The 18,380-nt window shown below is 40.9% G+C and overlaps 1 protein-coding gene across 4 annotated transcripts in view; it reads left to right on the top strand.

Moving 5' to 3' along the window:
* MAPK8IP1 (mitogen-activated protein kinase 8 interacting protein 1) overlaps positions 1 to 18,380 on the top strand; it is a 62,998-nt gene that overhangs the window by 29,068 nt on the left and 15,550 nt on the right. For all 4 annotated transcript variants that reach the window (XM_063438553.1, XM_063438554.1, XM_063438555.1 and 1 more), the window contains exons 2-3: positions 7,816 to 7,930; positions 15,998 to 16,222. In XM_063438553.1, coding sequence (XP_063294623.1) covers positions 7,816 to 7,930; positions 15,998 to 16,222 — 340 coding nt within the window. The remainder of the gene's footprint in view (positions 1 to 7,815; positions 7,931 to 15,997; positions 16,223 to 18,380) is intronic.

Genomic DNA, 18,380 nt, shown 5'->3' on the forward strand with positions numbered 1-18,380 from the left:
ACATTACTGGGAGTATTATTGCTGTGGAGCTCTGTTATACACTCAGACACATTACTGGGAGTATTATTGCTGTGGAGCTCTGTTATACACTCAGACACATTACTGGGAGTATTATCGCTGTTGAGCTCTGTTATACACTCAGACACATTACTGGGAGTATTATTACTGTGGAGCTCTGTTATGCACTCAGACACATTACTGGGAGTATTACTGCTGTGGGGCTCTGTTATACACTCAGACACATTACTGGGAGTATTATTGCTGTGGAGCTCTGTTATACACTCAGACACATTACTGGGAGTATTATTGCTGTTGAGCTCTGTTATGCACTCAGACACATTACTGGGAGTATTATTGCTAGGGAGCTCTGTTATACACTCAGACACATTACTGGGAGTATTATTGCTGTTGAGCTCTGTTATACACTCAGACACATTACTGGGAGTATTATTGCTGTTGAGCTCTGTTATGCACTCAGACACATTACTGGGAGTATTATTGCTGTGGAGCTCTGTTATACACTCAGACACATTACTGGGAGTATTATTGCTGTTGAGCTCTGTTATACACTCAGACACATTACTGGGAGTATTATTGCTGTTGAGCTCTGTTATGCACTCAGACACATTACTGGGAGTATTATTGCTGTGGAGCTCTGTTATACACTCAGACACATTACTGGGAGTATTATTGCTGTTGAGCTCTGTTATGCACTCAGACACATTACTGGGAGTATTATTGCTGTGGAGCTCTGTTATGCACTCAGACACATTACTGGGAGTATTATTGCTGTGGAGCTCTGTTATGCACTCAGGCACATTACTGGGAGTATTATTGCTGTGGAGCTCTGTTATACACTCAGACACATTACTGGGAGTATTATTGCTGTTGAGCTCTGTTATACACTCAGACACATTACTGGGAGTATTATTGCTGTTGAGCTCTGTTATGCACTCAGACACATTACTGGGAGTATTATTGCTGTGGAGCTCTGTTATACACTCAGACACATTACTGGGAGTATTATTGCTGTTGAGCTCTGTTATGCACTCAGACACATTACTGGGAGTATTATTGCTGTGGAGCTCTGTTATGCACTCAGACACATTACTGGGAGTATTATTGCTGTGGAGCTCTGTTATGCACTCAGGCACATTACTGGGAGTATTACTGCTGTGGGGCTCTGTTATACACTCAGACACATTACTGGGAGTATTACTGCTGTGGGGCTCTGTTATACACTCAGACACATTACTGGGAGTATTACTGCTGTGGGGCTCTGTTATACACTCAGGCACAATACTGGGAGTATTATTGCTGTGGAGCTCTGTTATACACTCAGGCACAATACTGGGAGTATTATTGCTGTGGAGCTCTGTTATACACTCAGACACATTACTGGGAGTATTATTGCTGTGGAGCTCTGTTATACACTCAGACACATTACTGGGAGTATTATTGCTGCGGAGCTCTGTTATACACTCAGACACATTACTGGGAGTATTATTGCTATGGAGCTCTGTTATACACTCAGACACATTACTGGGAGTATTATTGCTGCGGAGCTCTGTTATACACTCAGACACATTACTGGGAGTATTATTGCTGTGGAGCTCTGTTATACACTCAGACACATTACTGGGAGTATTATTGCTATGGAGCTCTGTTATACACTCAGACACATTACTGGGAGTATTATTGCTGCGGAGCTCTGTTATACACTCAGACACATTACTGGGAGTATTATTGCTGTTGAGCTCTGTTATACACTCAGACACATTACTGGGAGTATTATTGCTGTGGAGCTCTGTTATACACTCAGACACATTACTGGGAGTATTATTGCTGTGGAGCTCTGTTATACACTCAGACACATTACTGGGAGTATTATTGCTGTGGAGCTCTGTTATACACTCAGACACATTACTGGGAGGATTATTGCTGTGGAGCTCTGTTATGCACTCAGACACATTACTGGGAGTATTATTGCTGTTGAGCTCTGTTATACACTCAGACACATTACTGGGAGTATTATTGCTGTGGAGCTCTGTTATGCACTCAGACACATTACTGGGAGTATTATTGCTGTTGAGCTCTGTTATACACTCAGACACATTACTGGGAGTATTATTGCTGTGGAGCTCTGTTATACACTCAGACACATTACTGGGAGTATTATTGCTATGGAGCTCTGTTATACACTCAGACACATTACTGGGAGTATTATTGCTGCGGAGCTCTGTTATACACTCAGACACATTACTGGGAGTATTATTGCTGCGGAGCTCTGTTATACACTCAGACACATTACTGGGAGTATTATTGCTGCGGAGCTCTGTTATACACTCAGACACATTACTGGGAGTATTATTGCTATGGAGCTCTGTTATACACTCAGACACATTACTGGGAGTATTATTGCTATGGAGCTCTGTTATACACTCAGACACATTACTGGGAGTATTATTGCTGCGGAGCTCTGTTATACACTCAGACACATTACTGGGAGTATTATTGCTGTTGAGCTCTGTTATACACTCAGACACATTACTGGGAGTATTATTGCTGTGGAGCTCTGTTATACACTCAGACACATTACTGGGAGTATTATTGCTGTGGAGCTCTGTTATACACTCAGACACATTACTGGGAGTATTATTGCTGTGGAGCTCTGTTATACACTCAGACACATTACTGGGAGTATTATTGCTGTGGAGCTCTGTTATGCACTCAGACACATTACTAGGAGTATTATTGCTGTGAATCTCTGTTATACACTCAGACACATTACTGGGAATATTATTGCTATGGAGCTCTGTTATACACTCAGACACATTACTGGGAGTATTATTGCTGCGGAGCTCTGTTATACACTCAGACACATTACTGGGAGTATTATTGCTGTGGAGCTCTGTTATACACTCAGATACATTACTGGGAGTATTATTGCTGTGGAGCTCTGTTATACACTCAGACACATTACTGGGAGTATTATTGCTATGGAGCTCTGTTATACACTCAGACACATTACTGGGAGTATTATTGCTGCGGAGCTCTGTTATACACTCAGACACATTACTGGGAGTATTATTGCTGCGGAGCTCTGTTATACACTCAGACACATTACTGGGAGTATTATTGCTGTGGAGCTCTGTTATACACTCAGATACATTACTGGGAGTATTATTGCTGTGGAGCTCTGTTATACACTCAGACACATTACTGGGAGTATTATTGCTGTGGAGCTCTGTTATGCACTCAGACACATTACTGGGAGTATTATTGCTGTGGAGCTCTGTTATACACTCAGACACATTACTGGGAATATTAGTACTGTGGGGCTCTGTTATACACTCAGATACATTACTGGGAGTATTATTGCTATGGAGCTCTGTTATACACTCAGATACATTACTGGGAGTATTATTGCTGCGGAGCTCTGTTATACACTCAGATACATTACTGGGAGTATTATTGCCGTGGAGCTCTGTTATACACTCAGACACATTACTGGGAGTATTATTGCTGTGGAGCTCTGTTATACACTCAGACACATTACTGGGAGTATTATTGCTGTGGAGCTCTGTTATGCACTCAGACACATTACTGGGAGTATTATTGCTGTGGAGCTGTTATACACTCAGACACATTACTAGGAGTATTATTGCTGTGAAGCTCTGTTATACACTCAGACACATTACTGGGAGTATTATTGCTGTGGAGCTCTGTTATACACTCAGACACATTACTGGGAGTATTACTGCTGTGGAGCTCTGTTATACACTCAGACACATTACTGGGAGTATTATTGCTGTGTGGCTCTGTTATACACTCAGACACATTACTGGGAGTATTATTGCTGTGGAGCTCTGTTATAGACTCAGACACATTACTGGGAGTATTATTGTTGTGGAGCTCTGTTATACACTCAGACACATTACTGGGAGTATTATTGCTGTGGAGCTCTGTTATACACTCAGACACATTACTGGGAGTATTATTGCTGTGGAGCTCTGTTATACACTCAGACACATTACTGGGAGTATTATTGCTGTGGAGCTCTGTTATACACTCAGACACATTACTGGGAGTATTATTGCTGTGGAGCTCTGTTATGCACTCAGACACATTACTGGGAGTATTATTGCTGTGGAGCTCTGTTATACACTCAGACACATTACTAGGAGTATTATTGCTGTGAAGCTCTGTTATACACTCAGACACATTACTGGGAGTATTATTGCTGCAGAGCTCTGTTATACACTCAGACACATTACTGGGAGTATTATTGCTGCGGAGCTCTGTTATACACTCAGACACATTACTGGGAGTATTATTGCTGTGGAGCTCTGTTATACACTCAGACACATTACTGGGAGTATTATTGCTGTGGAGCTCTGTTATACACTCAGACACATTACTGGGAGTATTATTGCTATGGAGCTCTGTTATACACTCAGACACATTACTGGGAGTATTATTGCTGTGGAGCTCTGTTATACACTCAGACACATTACTGGGAGTATTATTGCTGTGGAGCTCTTATACACTCAGACACATTACTGGGAGTATTATTGCTGTGGAGCTCTGTTATACACTCAGACACATTACTGGGAGTATTATTGCTATGGAGCTCTGTTATACACTCAGACACATTACTGGGAGTATTATTGCTGCGGAGCTCTGTTATACACTCAGACACATTACTGGGAGTATTATTGCTATGGAGCTCTGTTATACACTCAGACACATTACTAGGAGTATTATTGCTGTGGAGCTCTGTTATACACTCAGACACATTACTGGGAGTATTATTGCTATGGAGCTCTGTTATACACTCAGACACATTACTGGGAGTATTATTGCTATGGAGCTCTGTTATACACTCAGACACATTACTGGGAGTATTATTGCTGCGGAGCTCTGTTATACACTCAGATACATTACTGGGAGTATTATTGCTGCGGAGCTCTGTTATACACTCAGATACATTACTGGGAGTATTATTGCCGTGGAGCTCTGTTATACACTCAGACACATTACTGGGAGTATTATTGCTGTGGAGCTCTGTTATACACTCAGACACATTACTGGGAGTATTATTGCTGTGGAGCTCTGTTATGCACTCAGACACATTACTGGGAGTATTATTGCTGTGGAGCTGTTATACACTCAGACACATTACTAGGAGTATTATTGCTGTGAAGCTCTGTTATACACTCAGACACATTACTGGGAGTATTATTGATGTGGAGCTCTGTTATACACTCAGACACATTACTGGGAGTATTATTGCTGTGGCGCTCTGTTATGCACTCAGACACATTACTGGGAGTATTATTGCTGTGGAGCTCTGTTATACACTCAGACACATTACTGGGAGTATTATTGCTGTGGAGCTCTGTTATAGACTCAGACACATTACTGGGAGTATTATTGTTGTGGAGCTCTGTTATACACTCAGACACATTACTGGGAGTATTATTGCTGTGGAGCTCTGTTATACACTCAGACACATTACTGGGAGTATTATTGCTGTGGAGCTCTGTTATACACTCAGACACATTACTGGGAGTATTATTGCTGTGGAGCTCTGTTATACACTCAGACACATTACTGGGAGTATTATTGCTGTGGAGCTCTGTTATGCACTCAGACACATTACTGGGAGTATTATTGCTGTGGAGCTCTGTTATACACTCAGACACATTACTAGGAGTATTATTGCTGTGAAGCTCTGTTATACACTCAGACACATTACTGGGAGTATTATTGCTGTGGAGCTCTGTTATACACTCAGACACATTACTGGGAGTATTATTACTGTGTAGCTCTGTTATACACTCAGACACATTACTGGGAGTATTATTGCTGTGGAGCTCTGTTATACACTCAGACACATTACTGGGAGTATTATTGCTGTGGAGCTCTGTTATACACTCAGACACATTACTGGGAGTATTATTGCTGTGGAGCTCTGTTATACACTCAGACACATTACTGGGAGTATTATTGTGGAGCTCTAATACAGCAACAATATAGAGCTTCTTTAAAAAAAAAAGGAACATTAGGGCAGAAAAGAGGAATGGATAAAATAATAGTCACCTTTACCGTCTTTGCTGCTAATCCACAGCCAAGCGGCAGCAACAAAGAGCCCCTAGAATGTCAACAAGAGTCTCCACCAAATCCACCAATCAGGAGGTGATCAGTCAAGGAATAATGTGGTGGCACCCACACTGCAGCTGCTATCAGCCCATCGAGAGGCCAAATTACTTGTGAATTAGTGTTGTGTTGCCAAGATCTGTCTCTTTTTTTCTCTTTTTTTGTGTTGCCAAGATCTGTCTCTATTTTTCTCTTTTAGAGAGTAGGATGGGTGGGGAGCAACGGGCACTACAGACAAATATTGGAGTATTCGTTACTCTAAGTCGGAAGTATACCTCTCTATCTTGTATACATTATATTGATAATGCATTAAAATATTTTTTTTAAATTAATTTACAGAAACATAATTCTTTAAAGAGGAACTGCCACTTTTCTAAATGTTACACAACCCGTTATCTTTCTAAAGAGTTGTTTGTTTTTGTTTTTAAGGAATAAAAAGGTTTTAGTTTGATATTGTAAGCTGTTGTGGCTCAGCCAGAGTGTGTAATGCAGATTTCTTTAACCACATCAGTTAATTGCACCGTGGTATCATTCTCTGTTTGTATATGATGCCCCAGTGCTTGTCTGTTTGTTTGTAATTAAGTCCTGGACCTTTAAATAGCGAGCTGAATTCCGAATCTTTATTTTTATCCATTGATTCTTCAGGGCAACTCTGTCTATTGCAATAAAACATACTGAGCTGAACATCTTGACATTTACTGCTGAGATGAGATGTCTCTTGCTGAATTCGAGCTTGTGTCAATCCGTGTTATTGCTCTATCTTAAGGGCGGTATTTATAAAGAACAATTTGAAAAGTGGAGCAGTCACTGAATCGTTCCTGCTCGTTTCTCCAACGCCCAGGCGGTTTCCCCAGAATTTGTAGAGTGAAAAGAAGAGTTATTTGTTAAAGTGATCATTTTTAGTAATGCAAAGGCCACAATTCCCAAGTTTGAAAAACTCTCAAGATCAGCAGCAATGCTTCCAGTTTAGACATGTTATTTTAAAATATTAGACTTTGAATTCCCAAGAAAATAGTGAATATCCTGATGCAAAAATAAAATGTAAAAAAATGAACAATATTTAGACATTAAAAGAAAATTCTTGCATATTTATTCATTAGTAGAAATCTATTAAAAAACATTAGGCAGAATGTTCCATACTGCAAATTCTTTTATTTTTGAAAATCTTTTTAGCACCCTTCGTTTTTACTTTAATTTTTTTCAGTTACCGTTGGTTAGTACTTGCCACCCATAGTGTTTGCATGTGTTATTTATATGCCTTTGGTTAGAGCTAGACCATCAGCTTTGGATTGATGGGAACTGCTCAATGTTTTTATACCTTTCAGCCCTCACCACGCTGGTCTTCTCCATGAAGCTCAGCCTCCTTGGCTGAAATCACGGAGACTGATAATCTCAGCCAATCCAATGCATTCCCATAGGAAAGCACTAGGAGGCTAGTGTGCATGCACAACAAAACACTGAGACCATCTGACTGAAATAGTGTAGTTTTACTGTACTATTTTCCGTTAGCGCAAACTGTGATCTAACTATTGCTGCATCCTCTCCCCTTATTGGCCTTCAGAAATGTCACGGGATTGGGGGAGCCAGCAGCAAGTACCAAGTACCAATGTGTGCTGCATTATAATGCCAAACTGTTGATGGTTTTACCTTTAGGCTCACACATGACATCACGCTGGAAGAATTTGAAGATGAGGATTTATCCGAAATCACTGAAATCACAGATGAATGTGGAATTAGTTTTCACTGTAACGAGAGCAGACACTGCAAGGTAAGTGACTTTAGAGAACCAGATCTGTGTGTGTGGATATATATATATATATAATGTGTTATGTTATGTTGCTGCTTAATCTGAGTTTATGTGCTGGGTCCTCATTTTGCTTGTGTGCTGCTCTGTGTATATTGTACAGTCTTTTTCCTCATTTCTTGAGTGCTGGAGAATATTGTGGAAGTGTATAAATGCTAATGACCATCAAACTTCATTACTGGATATTATTTACAAATTCACAAAAAATCTCTGAGTTTAAATGGACACTATAATCACCAGAACCACTACGGCCTAATATAGCGGTTCTGGGTCATATAGCCTGTTCATGCAGGGTCAGCAGTTTAAATGCTGCCTTTTCTATGACCACCTTTGGTGGCGGTTTTTCAGACAGCCACTAGAGGGACTTCCTGGGTTCAGTCCTGCAAAGATTGCAGGATGGCATTCAGCGTCTCCACGCTCTTCACAGAGATGCTGAACGCTTCCCATAAAGATGCACTGACTCAATCCATCTCTATGAGGAGATGCAAAGTGGTGTAGTGCGGTGATTTGCTGCGCATGCGCACAAGTCCCAGTGAAGCATTGGATTGGCCGAGATCAGCAAGATTGATGAGCTCAGCCAGGGAGGCGGGGCAACCGCTGAGAGTTGGGTGCGGCAAGGGCTAAAAGGTAAGTAAATCTATCTTTGTTGAACATGGGAACGGGTGGTTGTTCATCTAAATAGCAAACGTTATAGCGTTAGGAATACGTCAGAAATTAAAATTTTGGGGGGAATGTTGTCCATGAAAAATGAAATGGGAAACGTTGGATTTCCAAACATTAAATTGAGGCTAAATCATTGTGATGAACATTTGGAGATTTTTGCTCACTGAGTTTTGCAGGTAAAATAGCAGAAAGATAAAAAATTTGTCTGCTGGCTGCACAAATCAGATGGGGGTTAAAATTATAAGTAAAAGGAAACCAGGTGAGTCTAATCCAGTATTAACCAGAAGGCCCTGGGGGAATGGCTCAAATCAATGGTGACAAAAAAAGGTTAATAGTGTTTAATTCACCCATTAGATACTTTATATATTACGTAATAAATATAAACGGTGTATTAACTGCAAGTACAACATTTGCCGATCTATACTTATGAGTTTAACTGATTCATATTTCCGTTACTGAAATGAAAGATAAATAATTAATCTCACTGTTCTGTGTTAATTTTTTCTTTAAATCTCTTTATGGACGAGGAGCAATTTTTCTATCAGTTGCCATGGTAACATAGTGATGTATGCTAGTGACTGGATTGAAGTGGCTCATGTTCTGCATATTGATATAGAGTTCTCCATTAATCACTACAAGCAGTGTACTTTAGCATTGCAGAATGTGAAGTGGAGGAGGATTCATCATTACAGATCGCTGGTAGTACAGGGTTCTAGTCTTTCAATTTAGAAACATAGAATGTGACGGCAGATCAGAACCATTCGGCCCATCTAGTCTACCCAGTTTTCTAAATACTTTCATTAGTCCCTGGCCTTATCTTATAGTTAGGATAGCCTTATGCCTATCCCACGCATGCTTAAACTCCCTCACTGTATTAACCTCTACCACTTCAGCTGGAAGGCTATTCCATGCATCCACTACCCTCTCAGTAAAGTAATACTTCCGGATATTATTTTGAAACCTTTGCCCCTAATTTAAGACTATGTCCTCTTGTTGTGGTAGTTTTTCTTCTTTTGAATATAGTCTCCTCCTTTACTGTGATGATTCCCTTTATGTATTTAAATGTTTCTATCATATCCCCCCTGTCTCGTCTTTCCTCCAAGCTATACATGTTACAGGACGTGTTACAATATTGCTAACTGAGCACAATGTATCACTTGCTCCTGAAAAAGAAGGTTTTATATTCCAGGACACCCTATCTGACGAGTGCCTTTAAAATTCCATTTTGTTCCAGAAATGCTCTGGAATTACTACACGGAGTATCTAATTAATTTATTGTCACTCTGTGCTTTGTGGAGACTTTTTGGGGAATCTAGCAAAGAAAAAAAAAAATGGACGATCGGATTAGGGTCCCAATGGATCCAGCACTACTAAGAGAAATGATAGAATCAGAGATTAGTTCTGTGTGCGCAATGCTAATTCTGGCAAGCATGCTGCTGGGTTTCTTTTTAATAAAAATGAATCATAGATTTTAATGGTATATAAAAGCCAACTGGCACTCTGTACAACAACATAATTTGCCTTTAGGGATGCAAGTCAGTTTGCTGCGTAGTTTTTCCTGCCGTAGAACTTTGATGTTTTGTTTAGGAATTTAAGGTGAAAACTTACTTAATTGCACTACATTTATAAGGTCATATAGCTCCAAATATCCATAAAATCTTTATGCGCGGAATGTATCTGCGCACAAAGCAAGCCTCTGTTTGTTGCCATATCTTGCTGTGACGCTTGCCCCTTGTACTACTGCGTGCATTACAGAGAAAGTCTGTGGACATGTGCTAGATTTGGGCTGCTAAGTCACAAGGTGTCAGAGCCATTTAATGCCCAATTTTGGAATCGTTTTTTTTGTAAATATCTTTTTATTTGTTTTGAATTTAATTTCGATGCATAAGTCATAAGCATAGACAATGTAGGACGACGGGTAGGTCCCCAAATCTGGTAACTGAAGATGTGCTTGCCTCTTAACATGGGAGCGATGAGTCTGTATCTCAATTATTAGAACAGCATAGACAATTAGCAGTAAGTATCGGGATACCCGATGTTCCCTTAATCCTTTCAATCACCCAACATGCCGGCTCTGTCACCTGTTGCCAGTTGGAAAAGTGCAATGAAAGCACATTTAAAAGCTCTCGCGCTGCACTTATAATTTAAATTCAGGGAAATTGAGCCCATGAATGTGTGCTGCAGCAATGCTCACTGTATATGCATATGGTAGTTTGCCATTCTAGCGCGCATGCACCATTGGATGCCGCACCCACTTTGTTTACGGGCTTGTTGTTAGTATCACTGATTGCATCATGCATACACCCACCAGTCAAAGCCAGAATGATACAATTACAATGTAAAGGGTTGAAATTGTATCCTTGTAATGTGACTCCATCTGTAATACTAAAACGTGTCTTCAGTGGCTTTTTTTTTTAAAGGGGAGCTGTTTCTAATTATTCTTATCATTACTGATGTTTATAATGCCAGGGACCTCTCCTCTCCGGCCGGGTAATTTTGGCAGAGTAGGCACCTGCAATGTGGGGAGAGCAGGTGCCCATTCTCCTTTAGTAAGTATGGCAAACTCGTGGCTCGTTGGGCCGCAAAAATCTTAATTGTGGGCAGCATGCGGACCGCGGTTCTGCGAGTTTGACAAGCTTGATGTAAAGTGAATGAGGAGGTAACAGAATGTGATGTCAAACAGCTGGAAGGGTGTGCTCTACGGTTAGAAGGAACTAGGGTGGGTAGATGCATAGCAGGAACCAGTTTATATAGCTGGTTTGTGGAATAAGGCCTGAGAGTTGCAGTAAGACATACCTCCCAACATTTCAAATGGACAAAGATGGACACTTTAATTTTAGGGTTGTGGCTGGGGGGTGGGGCTGTTCTTATAAATTCTAGGTGACTTACGAATAACAATTTAGAAAGCTTAAAAGTAATTTAGAACAAGAACAATGTATCTTATTTACACAGACTGATTTCTAAAACATTTATTGTAGTTTAAAGACACATTACTGGAAGTATTATTGCTGTGGAGCTCTGTTATACACTCAGACACATTACTGTGAGTATTATTGCTGCGGAGCTCTGTTATACATTCAGACACATTACTGGGAGTATTATTGCTGTGGAGCTTTGTTATATACTCAGACACATTACTGGGAGTATTATTGCTGTGGAGCTCTGTTATACACTCAGACACAATACTGGGAGTATTATTGCTGCGGAGCTCTGTTATACACTCAGACACATTACTGGGAGTATTATTGCTGTGGAGCTCTGTTATACACTCAGACACATTACTGGGAGTATTATTGCTGTGGAGCTCCGTTATACACTCAGACACATTACTTGGAGTATTATTGCCGTGGAGCTCTGTTATAGACTCACACATTACTGGGAGTATTATTGCTGTGGAGCTATGTTATATACTCAGACACATTACTGGGAGTATTATTGCTGTGGAGCTCTGTTATACACTCAGACACATTACTGGGAGTATTATTGCTGTGGGGCTCTGTTATACACACACATTACTGGGAGTATTTTTGATGCGGAACTCTGTTATACACTCAGACACATTACTGGGAGTATTATTGCTGTGGAGCTCTGTTATACACTCAGACACATTACTGGGAGTATTATTGCTGTGGGGCTCTGTTATACACTCACACATTACTGGGAGTATTATTGCTGCGGAGCTCTGTTATACACTCAGACACATTACTGGGAGTATTATTGCTGTGAAGCTCTGTTATACACTCAGACACATTACTGGGAGTATTATTGCTGTGGGGCTCTGTTATACACTCACACATTACTGGGAGTATTATTGCTGCGGAGCTCTGTTATACACTCAGCCACATTACTGGGAGTATTATTGCTGCGGAGCTCTGTTATACACTCAGCCACATTACTGGGAGTATTATTGCTGCGGAGCTCTGTTATAGACTCACACATTACTGGGAGCATTATTGCTGTGGGGCTCTGTTATATACTCAGACACATTACTGGGAGCATTATTGCTGTGGGGCTCTGTTATACACTCAGACACATTACTGGGAGTATTATTGCTGTGGAGCTCTGTTAGACACTCAGCCACATTTCTGGGAGTATTATTGCTTTGGGGCTCTATTATACACTCAGGCATATTACTGGGAGTATTAGTACTGTGGAGCTCTGTTATACACTCAGGCCCATTACTGGGAGTATTATTGCTGTGGAGCTCTGTTATACACTCAGGCACATTACTGGGAGTATTATTGCTGTGGAGCTCTGTTATACACTCAGACACAATACTGGGAGTTTTAGTACTGTGGAGTTCTGTAATACACTCACACACTAACAATATGGAGAGGAGGGTTAGAAAAGAGGGTTACTAGGATACTAGGAGAGAAGAGGGACAGAGGGATTTAAGGCCCAAAAGAGGTACTGTTGTGAGGTATGGAGAGGTGGAAATGAAGTGGCTCAGTTTGTTAGCTGGTTTGTGGAATAAGGTCTAATGATCAGGAATGGAGATAGACACTGGTATTTGAAGGAATTTACTGCTCACAGGGGCAAGGTATGGGGGGAAGAGATAGAGCAAGAGTAAAATGGACGATTTTTAGCCAATCCAATGCTTTCCCATTGGGAAAGCATTGGATTAGCTAAAATTGGCACGACGGCAGGACCAAATGCCGTTTTGGCCAATCAGGACCTCATAGAGATGCATTGAATCAATGCATATGAGGAAAATTCAAAGTCCCCATGGAGAGCGTGGGGATGCTGAACGGCAGGGCTGCTTACTGTGCAGCCTGGAGCCAGGAAGCCCCTCAAGTGGCAATCTGAGTAGTGGCCACTTGGAGGTGTCCCTAGGGGCAATTCTCTGAAAACTTGGTGTTTACATGAAAATACCTGAAGGTAGCTATTATACTCACCAGAACAACTACATTAAGCTGTAGTTGTTCTGGGGACTATAGTGTCCCTTTAAATATTTGCCAGCCAGATTCTATCAGCCAAAATGTTAATAACTCTATGTACCTGGAATAGTGGGTAAATATATTCATTGAAACTTACAATGAACAACTGCATGTACAGAAAATTACAGTGCTAAACTACAAGTATACATGGTAACATGTTGATTGGGTAAGTGGTTATAGTGCCCCTTAAACGTAAGGTCTACATTTAGTATAGGTCACTATATTTGTTGCATAGGGGGTATAGTACTATCCCCTCAGTGTTTAGCTTTGTAACTGCACATACTATTATGGCTGTAATAATGCCATTCTCTAATAAATGCTGCAGTGTTACAACGATTCGTTGTGTCATTTTGCCAGTGCCAATTTAATATTGAATAATGATACTTTATATTAGGACATCTGAGTCAGAGTTGCCTGTTGTTTAAATAATCTCATTGGGTAGGCAGACGGTTATCTGGATATGGCCTGGATTGGTATATGGACTAGGTCGCTGGACATGGTGGAGAGGCCATATTGCTGAAGATAGGACCAATGACCCCCAGCATTCAGTGATTTCCAGAGACTCTGTGTCAGACTAGGACTATTGCCAGGTGTGCCTACAGGATCCACAGAGTGGATGGGCTTAATGATAGTATAGCCAACAGAAATGTGGGTTCCAAAGCTTGAGTAATCAGCTGATACTTTGATTTCCATGCGGATTACAGAACTTGAACCCACGTTTCTGTTAGTGACACTTTTATAATTCTCCCATACAGGGATATTCACTAACAGTAAATGTAACATTTAAGGCGAATAGCTGAACCAGAAACATTTTCTAATTTAGCTATGCTTCCAGTTCAATTACTTTGGCCTGAAAGGAACACTATAATGTTAGGAATAGAAACATGTATTCCCAACACTCTAGTGCTCGAGCGGCTGTTTAGGCGACCGCCCCCCTTTCAGTAAAATAAAAAGGAATTTAAACGTACCTTTTCTCCCTCGCCTCCATGGTTGAGATACTAAAATGATCTCAGCTAATCCTGTTGGAAAGCATTGGAAGGTTATTGTGCATGCGCAGAAAAACAAAGCTCCTCTTAGGGGAACGTTCAGCGCCTACATGCAGAATGTGCGACACTGGACTAGGAAGCACCTTTAGTAGCCATCTGAGTGACTGCCACTAGAGGTGTCCATAGGCAGCAATGTAAACACTGCCTTTTCTCAAATAGTCAGTGTTTACATTGAAAAGCCTGCAGGGTCAGGCTATAGACACCAGAACCACTACATTAAGATGTAGTGGTTCTAATGACTATAGTGTCCCTTTAAGTATAAATTTACGGTAAATTGAAAGTGACTTTCAGCCAAATGTAAAACATTTTTTTTCAGTCTGGGTACTGGACCTAAAATTGCAATTCACTTTAAATTCACAATGCACTTCAGTGAATAACTGCACAAGCAGTGAATTGTAACGAATTGAAAACCGAATGGCAAAATTCATGCAAAAAGCTGAAACATTTATAGTTCAGGTCACAGCTCAGCTATTTTAACCGAAATCTTTAACTCCACTACAATTCCCTGACAAATTAATAGATTATTTAGTAAATCACTCGCGTTTACTGCATATTAAAGCAGTAAATTACTCTAAAGATATAAAATACTCGTTGGCTTTTTTTTTTGTATTTCCATATTTTTTATATGCTACTAAACAAGTGCCACGCCAGCGGCAGATGTTTAATTTACTGCCTTCTCAAACAGACCAATGTTTGGATACATAAAACCACTGAAATAAAAAAATATAAAATAAAAATGTCTGCCGTTCTATTGTTTACAACAAAGCTGCAAGATAAGATTTCAATGGGTTTTCTTAGCAGTATTTAAAGGAATGAAATAAAAAATTCTAGAATTTCCTATTGAATAGAATGTGCACGCAGACTCTGTGTATGTTCATGTATTCTGTTTGTCACTGTGAATTTTCTGTGTGCGCACAGCCAGCCTCTGTTCAGGGCACACAGTCCCAGCAGGGACCTGAGGTCATGTTTTGTGTGACGTTCCCCTCCCTCTGTTTTTTGTTCCATTATTCCCACACTCCCTGTTTCTTCCTACACGTTGCTGTTTCCCCTTTGCTCTTAATTACTATTCTGTGTGTGTACCCGTCCCGTGATGGCTGTCCCGCTCAGCCTTTTCTGGGACATCGTGGCCTTCTTTCTCGAACAGTTCCACTTGTTACATATTTTGGGTTGTTTCTACGCAGACATTGTCCGTTTAGATCCCTATGCACGGTCGCACGCGGTCTGCCATTAGTTTGTATAATGTCACTTGCCTCCGTAGAGACATAACTTTTGCCATTGTGTTCCCCTCCCAGCAGCGATGACACTCACCCCCCCCACCTCAGCAGATGATGTCACTCTAACTCTCCCTCCCTCTTGTCCCATGACTCTGTCTCCTGATCCCCCAGAGCTGTCTGCGTGTCGAGCCAGGACCAGCCCCAGGAGGGGTGGGGGCTGCCAGCCGGATCCAGGCAGAGATGCTCCAGTTGGATCTAATTGATGCTGTACAGATTCACGAAGAAGAGACAGTGCCTTCCGCTGACCCCCGGCCTCTTCTTCCTTCATCCATGGATACCTACAGGCCCAAGAGACCCACGACCCTCAACCTCTTCCCCCAGGCCCCTCGAACACAGGTAATGACAGAAGTTCGCAAAAATGTATAGGTACTGCAAATATGCCAGAACATCAGCTGATACAATCAGGTCACACATGGCACCAGTGCTTTGTGTTTGTAGGACAAAAAGTGCCAGTACTCTTCAATAGGTACCAGTGCTCTTCAGTAGGTACCAGTGCTCTTCAATAGGTACCAGACTCATCAATAGGTACCAGACTCATCAATAGGTACCAGTACTCTTCAATACTATAGAAAAAGTAATCTTGTCTTCTGTGTGGTCTATTGCAGAGGTGGAGGGAAGGTAAATCCAGGTATTGCAGAACTACAAGACCACTGACATTTGCCAGGGTCAGTCAAAGGATCATAGACATAGTTCTATAACAGTTGTACAATAAAACCACATTCAACTTCTCCGTTACATCACATAAGAGATAAGGTGAATGATGTTTTATTGTACATTTGTAAGGTTAATAGGTTAGTAGGCCCTCCTATTTTTACTTATATCCCTATTTCAATGCCACTTTTCCCCTAGGCCTAGGTTTCCACCAAAGCTTTGTATTGTAGTTCTATAACCGTTGGAGATTTAACTTTTTGGCCACCCCTGGGCCCTGACCCATTTTGATCTTAAACATGGTGTTCAAATGCCATACTCCTTGAGTATCCCCAAAAAAACTTCCTACATCTAAATCTGTTATTTAACTTTTTACATAGTAGACTTATGCTCCTAGTATTTTACTCTTGTTGAAACTGGTATTCCTCCATGTTGGACCATATTTCATGCTTCTATCTGTATTTTTCTATCATATTCTATTTCTGTAATCATCTCATCTAGGCATGAATAATAACCGGGCCACAACTATAATAAGATTACTCATTTTAATGCACTTAAATAATAAACAAAACGTGTTCATTCACATCCCTCCTCCATTCCCAAGATGAGATGTTAAATACTTATTACATTTTCTTAGCCGTAGAAAGGTATAAATAAAAAGCAACATACAGAAATTGATACATACACGTGGGAGACACATGCTTCCATACATACAGCACATGAACATGTAAGCTATATACAAATATCAGTAATTACACATACAGGCGTACATTTTATATATGTTACATGGAAACATAGATTGCAACAGCAAAGAGGAACCTGTCTAGGCTACTCTATATGAAATATCAGATTTATTCTGCCATTTTGTTTATGGTGGCTTCGTGCATTTTTAAATGAGCTAGTCTTTACTCCTTCCGCTGGAAGACTATTCCGGGTATCCACTACCCTTTTACTATTTCCTCAATAATTCCGCTATGTTCTATTAATACTTGGCACAAAAAAATCTTCCCCAAAGTAGATGTGGTGTTTAATTTTACTGCACGCCAAACGCAGCGCTCGGTGAAACGCAGGGCAGTCCTTGCATCGTCTGCCGCTATGGAGCTAAAACTCCCATTATGTCCAGCCAGACTCCTGTCCCTGAGCAATGCACTATAAAATGTGCCTGTGTGGATACTTACATATAGCAAATACAAATAGCCTGGATAAAACCTTAATATTATGAGCAAACCGGTGTGACAGCTGTCTGAATTGGTACATGGAAACACCAGGCCCTCTCTGAAGCCTGTCTGCATGTGTGGGTGAATCTGGTGCCTATTTGCATGCATGGGGGGTTGCGTACACACATACAGAAACTAACTCTCTCTCTCTCTCTCTCTCTCTCTCTCATATTGCTGGGGCATCATACCTCTTCTATACACTGATTTATTCTCCGTACTATATTAAACTAATAGTTGCCGTCTAAAGTAACTGCATTTTTTGGTTAATAACCTTCCATTAGCTTTGAATGACTTGTGTGAAGTCAATCAGTATGCGGCCCCTTCCAATCCCCTGTTATTGTGATTAAATACACAACACGGGCTCACAGGCCAGAGGAGGTGGGGGCATTGCTGACGCGTCTGTCAGGAGCCACAGAATATCAGAATATCCCTGACAGATGCTCTGTACTCACACATTAATCTCAGCTAATAGGAGAAATGTAATCCTGTCAGTGGCTGCTAATGGGATAAGGGCAAATGGTTTATCCACTCTGTGTCTTTCAATAACCTCCAGGCAACTCCTACCCCTGTCACTCCTATCCACAACTTCTCTGAAGTCTATAACTTGTATTCACTCTCTCCTTAAAGTC

Source organism: Pelobates fuscus, chromosome 12 (assembly GCF_036172605.1).
Source record: "Pelobates fuscus isolate aPelFus1 chromosome 12, aPelFus1.pri, whole genome shotgun sequence".
NCBI classification, from domain to species: domain Eukaryota; kingdom Metazoa; phylum Chordata; class Amphibia; order Anura; family Pelobatidae; genus Pelobates; species Pelobates fuscus.